The 6353-nt window shown below is 45.7% G+C and overlaps 2 protein-coding genes across 2 annotated transcripts in view; both read right to left on the minus strand.

Annotated features, from left to right (window-relative positions):
- The window catches only part of LOC103974530 (histone H2B.3-like), a 1301-nt gene extending 141 nt beyond the window's left edge, over positions 1-1160 (minus strand). Inside the window, exon 1 of the mRNA XM_009389384.3 lies at positions 1-1160. This exon is cut by the window's left edge and continues 141 nt beyond it. Within this exon, the coding sequence (XP_009387659.1) occupies positions 1-858 (858 nt within the window). The 5' untranslated portion in view covers positions 859-1160.
- Positions 1161-3915: 2755 nt separating this feature from the next.
- Positions 3916-6085, minus strand: LOC135598918 (uncharacterized). Its single transcript, XM_065093406.1, has one exon. It carries the CDS (start codon positions 5890-5892, stop codon positions 4123-4125), a length of 1770 nt encoding a protein of 589 aa, XP_064949478.1. The 5' UTR covers positions 5893-6085; the 3' UTR covers positions 3916-4122.
- Between the last annotated feature and the right edge of the window lie 268 nt (positions 6086-6353).

Below are 6353 nucleotides of genomic sequence, written 5' to 3' on the forward strand. Positions count from 1 at the left end.
CTGCTGCTCGTGGCGGTCCGCCGCCATGTAGTTGGACACCGCCTTCGTGCCCTCGGAGATCGCGCGCTTGCCGAGCTCCCCCGGCAGCACCAGCCGCACCGCCCCCTGGATCTCCCTCGACGACAGCGTCGCCTTCCCCGTGTACGTCGACAGCCTCGACGCCTCGCCCGCCAGCCTCTCGAACATGTCGCCCATCATGCCATCGAGCACCACCATCGCCCGCGACGATATCCCCATCCCCGGGTGCACATGCTTCAGCACCCGGAAAACGTACCTCTTGTACCCACGTCCCGTGCCGTCCATTTCCCCGCCATCCCCGCCGCTGAACCGCTTCTTCCTCCTCCTCCTCCGCCCTACCGCTCGCCCTTGCTTGTTCCTCCCCTTCTCCGCTTCCATTCCTTCTCCCCCATCCTTTGGTTCCTCCATGTCTCTTTGCGGGGTCTGCTCCACCTTCTTGGGAGTTCGAGGCACCGCTTCCTTGTCCTTGACCTTGTCGACCGCCGCCGCCTCTTCCTGCGTTTCCTTGTCAGTGATGGACTCTGCTTCCTTTCCCTCGCCTGCCGTCTCTTCCTGTTGTATTATGCTCTTCTCGAAGGGTGGTTCCGCTTCCTTCTCTCTGCTGGGCTCTTCCTCCTCTGCTTGCTGCCTTCCTTCGGGCTCCGCTTCCTTTCCTTCGCCTAGGTCCTCCTTGGGACCCTGAGCATCCTTGGCCTCGACCACGACCTCCACGAGCTTGGAGTCCCCAGGCAGGACCTCGACGCCATTCTGGCTGTCTCCACCGATGGAGACGACCTCGACGGTCTCCTCGATCACCGTCTTAGTCGTCTTCAGAACCCTCGAGGTGCGCTTCGGAGCCATTTCCTATTTCGCCCTCCTTGCTTCCGTGAGGCGTATAAGAAGGCCAGCCAGAGTAACAACACGAGATAGATAGAGGAGTTGGCGGGTTGGAGGATGACCTCTGTAGCTGACACGCGCGCGGACACGTGTGGCGACCGAGAGAAAAACGAGTCACGTGGGTCGTTCCGGTACCTTCTCCAAGCGCCTGTTTGAAGGGTTGGGTGCAACAGTCCAATCTCGGCTGCCGGAGCATTAGATGGTACCTCATCAACGATGTTTATCACATCATAATGAGTCAAAATTTTCACCATGAGACAACACAGCAACCCACCGATGGGGTGTAATGAAATTAAAGCATATATATATATATATATATATATATATATATATATATATATATATATATATATATATATATATATATATATCCTTTTTTGACTTCTCTCGAAAAGGGTTTTACCATTTTTACAATTTTTTAATAATTTCTTTTACCTAGTATCTAAAATACTTCCATCATATGTCCTTTTACCTCCCTTTTCTTATAAATCCGTCCAGTTATTTTACATTACGTAGTGTTGCGTTATAGTGTTTTCAATATATTAAAATAACACTATAATACAGTACAGAAATTATAATGTTATAAAAACATTATACAATACTACAATACCTTTATGTTATTGTTAAAAACAATATAATATAATGTAAAAAAATTCTAAATATAAATTTAAAAAAAAATAAAATAATATTTTTTATATTATAATATCTTTTAATATTATTAAAAAATATTATAATATAATATAAATATATTATAATTGGACTGAGTTATCAACATCAGTGCATCGGAAAAGGGAGGAAAAAAGGTCGTTAATAAAAAAATATTATTAAAGAATTCTGAAAATTGAGGGTACTTCCAAATAAAAGACCCTTCTAACTTTTGCTTTTTCTTACTAATGCTAGTTCGCATGAACTCAACGAACTATATATATTTTTTCTAAATAAAGAAAAAAATAAAGAGGATGGCCAAACCATATTTAATTATCTAAAGAATGATGGAATTGACGTCAAATGCCAGAATAATTTTCCATTATCGAGCTTTGCCATAAAAACTAATCATTCGCTATAATATCTTTTTGTTGAAAATTGAATATTGAACAACGATATAAAATTGGACATTAATATAATAAAAAATATTATAATTCAGCTGATAATGCTTTGTCACTGCCAATTCACCACTATAACATAAGAAATCTAAGAAGAAGATACAAACAATTAAAAATGAAACAGAATTTAAATATGATGTCAATCATCATTCAGAAGATCATATTCTGATTAGCTCCCTTAGTTCATTATTTGCTAAACTAAAGGATAACATAAAAAATAACATAAACATTGTCAGTTGTTGCATGCCCATCTGACATCATTAAACAAGGTTTAAAAACTACATTACTTTTGTAAAACAAAATAAAATAAAATTTCAACAAAGCGAAAAAAAGGAAGAGTATTGTTAAGAAGGTAAAAACAATCTCCTCTTAAACTAGAAAATATGAAGTTCTAGTGATTCTTACTCATCTGAAGCAAATACTCTGGTAATCCACAAAAGATCTAAATCACATCTAATTACAGGCTTATGAGTCAACTGTAGTGTATAAAACATCTAATTGCAAGCAAAGAGAAAAGTGGGTTTCTATCCAATCATGCATAATTTTGACCGAATCTTATACAAGTATACTTAGGAGCAGAATGACCTGAATCGTAATAAATTTAAGATTCCAATGTGTGGATATGTAAAGCAGCTAAGAGTTCCAGTACTTCATGGGAGATGACAAAGCTATTTCTGTAGCCATAGTGATGAAAAACGTAAGTCACTAGAATTTAACTTTCACCTTGAATGAATAGTATTACTAAAGCTAATCTGGCATCAAAGCTAAATGCAAAAAACATTGAGCTAGAAAGGAAATGCCAGTTTTGCCTAAGGCTTGTTTCCTTGAAATATTTCATGAACAGATCATGGAGATACAGAGAGAGCAAGCAAAGAATCCGAATTGGTGTTTAACAGCCAAATAACAAGAACTCTCAATCACACAACTCAAGTTGCAGGCGTACATAAGGCTGTGACGCATGTGACACATGCCATGAATGAACCCCAGATCCCTTGTCCGGCGACCATCCAAAGGTTATCAAGTTGTCTAGACTTGTAGTGCCAATAAAGTGTTTGTGTTTTGGTCTACTTATGTGATCTCGATATTCATGCTTGATAGAGCGACATTTGTTCATCACTAACCCAATTTCTTTCTGTGCAGGTCCTTATTGGGCTATAAGAGGTTATTGGAACGGCTGATCCTTTGCAATCACCTATGCTGCAAGCGTGCCGCATAGCCTAAGTCGATCTAAATTGCTCAAAAACATTGGTTTTATTGAAGGGTGTATGTTAAGGCATTTTTATCATGTCAAAACCATTCAACATACTTCCAGATAATGCATTCAAGATCTATTGATAGTAATAAGAGGAAGCATGCCTACTAATCACACAAATGAAAGTGCCTGATGTTCCATGGGAGTTTATACAAGATTGAAATTTACCAGATGGTGAAGTGACTACAAAAACAAGCCATCCCTGAAGTGGATGATTAAGTTACTACATGCAAGTGGTTCGTCCTATTAATGCATCCTAATCAGAAGCACACGAGTTTTATCATTCTGCGTGTGATAAGAACTCAATGAATCTGCACTGAAAGAAAGCTGTGATCTTGATGCAGAACATTTTAGATAATGAGATCTAATGTACTTTGAGACACAACAAATCAAGCAAAAATTGCAAAACTCTTAGAGATCTCAACAAAAGTTGAACAAAAAAATGTGATCTTGATGACTACAAAAACAAGCCATCACTAAAGTGGATGATTAAGTTACTACATGCAAGTGGTTCATCCTATTAATGCATCCTAATCAGAAGCACGCAAGAGCTTTATGATTCTGTGTGTGATAAGAACTCGATGAATCTTCATTGAAAGAAAGCTGTGATTTTGATGCAGAACATTTTGATTATGAGATCTAATGTACTTTGGGACTAACAACAAATCAAGCAAAATTGCAAAACTCTTCAAGATCTCAACAAAATTTGAACAAAAAAATGTGATCTTGATGCACAACATTTTGGAGACAAACTAAAGCTAACCAGTACCAAAGGCATGGCATAACCTAACATACGATGAGATGTAACGTACCTTGAGCTTACAAATTTGAATCAGCTAACATGGGAACACATCATCTGATCCCGCAAACCATTCAGGAAGTTGAGCGACAAGTATTGCCCCCATCCTTGCAATCACCGGTGAGATCATTGAAGGTCTCCAGCTGCTTCTTAGCCCTCAAGAACACCTCCGTGTCAACCTCCCCCCTCATGTAGCCGTCGAACTCCACCGGAATCCCATTGTTGAGCTTCTTTGTCTCGTCATACCACTCGCTGTTCTTGTCCCACAAGTCTTTGAAATCGTCCAGAAAATGAGTAGTATACTTCTCCTTCAGGGGATCAAAGAAGGAGGTATCAGACTCCTCGGTGGCGATGTACAGGTGCCTTCGATCCTCGATCTTGTCCCTGAGGGTCGACAGCAAGGCCTCCGGCGAGGTGTCCGCGGCCAAGTTAGGCCAGAGCTTGGTGTTCCTCGCCTTCTCCCCCCTCACGACGTGGACTGAATCGAAATCCCAGTTCAATCTTGAGGCAATGCCAGAGACTATATCCATCAAGCGGCGGGATTTCCAGAGGAGGTGCCACGGCCGCTGGATCACCGACTCCGTCTCCCCCTCGCAGACCCTGTACCAGTAGTTGTCCGGCTCCACGGCCCCGAACTTGCGCATGATCAGAGTGTCCTTCACCATGGTGAGCTTCATCGGCGTGACACGGAAGTCCTCGACGAGGTGGAGGCTGAGCCTGTCCTTCTTCTGCCACAAGGCCCAATCGTTCCAGAATTGGCGCTGGTCGAGCACGGAGGCGGAGTCCCTCAAGTGCTCGAAATCGAAGTAGAATCTGAAGTCCTTCCCCTCCTCGTCCTGGTTCGTGGTCGAATACTTGGAGGAGAGGCAAACGGTGAGATCCATGACGAGGGTCCGATTCAGGTACTGGGCTTCACCGAGGGCGCAGAGGAAGCTCCACAGGTAATGGTTCATGCTCTTGCACCGGTCGCCACCGCCAGAGTAGATCAGGTACCTGCTACTGCTGAACTTGCTCTCGGACTCGACCACAGGAAGGGTGTCGTTCACGGCCTCGCCGACCACGGGAACGACTAGCACGTCCGAGGCCCGAGATGAGGAGGAGGGGGTCTTCTTCGACACAAATTCGCCAGTGGCGTCGTGGTCGCCCTTCCGCTGCTTCTTCTTCTTGCGGGCATTCACGCCGGTGTGGTAGTCGCCGATCTTGACGATGGAATAGGTGCAGCTGGGGGACCGTGCGATCTCGAACCGGCGGTAGTCCTTGTAGAAGCCGGCCCGCTTGGCGTCCTTGGGGTGGAACCGCCAGGCCATGTCGCAGGAACCGCCACCGTCGCCGCCGCGCACCGGCTTGCCGAAGCGATAGAAGTGGACGTCGCGGAAAGACTCGATGGTGGCGCGCATCATCAGGTGGAAGACATCCGGATCGGCGCAGTTGATGGGGGCGGCGGCGTCGCAGTCAGTACCGCCAGATGCGGCGGAGGAAGAACTGTTGGAGTTGGGGAGATCGGCAAGGTGGATGACGGCGGCATCATCGGGGGAGGCGGAGGAGGTGGAGGAGTTGAGGAAGTCCTCGCCGGTGCGGAGGGGGGCGTCGTCGGGACGGAAGGTGGCGTTGGTAGATGAGGTGAGGAATGCGGTGAGCTTGGCGGAGGAGGCAGAAGAGGAGGGGGGAAGGAGGAGGGGATCGTCCGCGCGGTAGGTGGCGGCGATGATAGTGAAGGCGAGGACGCCGACGACGAAGAGGGCGAAGCAGAGGTTGCCGACGACGAAGAGGGCGGTCTGGCCCAGCGTCTCGGCCCGGAAGCTTCCAGTCCGGTTCAGGAGGAGAGACCGGCTGTTGTCATGCATCCTGGACCGGCCACGGACTCAGAGGAATGAGTAGGTGACGACGAGGAATGGGATGGCAGAGGGAAGCAATGGAGAGAGTGATGGGGATTGGAGGAGAGAGTCGACCATCAGAGAAGAGAGAACGAAGCGGAAACGGATCTGGTTGGTTAGTGGTAATCCGTTGAAAGACGGGAGACGAGAGAGAGAGAGAGAGAGAGAGAGAGGAATCGAAAGCGGCTTGATGGAGACCGAGTCCGACGGTATCTCTTTTAACCTACCTTATCGCCTTAAATATTTTTTTATTTTAAATTAATTAATAAAAGAACGGATTAATCTTAAAATTGAGAATTCCTCCGACAGCACTTCAACAACTACAGTCCTTCGTCGAACCCCGTGTTACTCCTCGGCCTGGCCGGAAGCCCCATACGTGGGACCCATCTAAAAACGAAGGTATAGTAATTCTCGTCGAACCGCAGTGCCCT

The sequence above is a fragment of the Musa acuminata genome, chromosome BXJ2-1 (assembly GCF_036884655.1).
Source record: "Musa acuminata AAA Group cultivar baxijiao chromosome BXJ2-1, Cavendish_Baxijiao_AAA, whole genome shotgun sequence".
NCBI lineage: Eukaryota > Viridiplantae > Streptophyta > Magnoliopsida > Zingiberales > Musaceae > Musa > Musa acuminata.

Coding starts and splice junctions, on each gene's coding strand:
- LOC135598918 (XM_065093406.1), bottom strand. CDS start 5,892: ATGCATGACAACAGCCGGTCTCTCCTCCTGAACCGGACTGGAAGCTTC.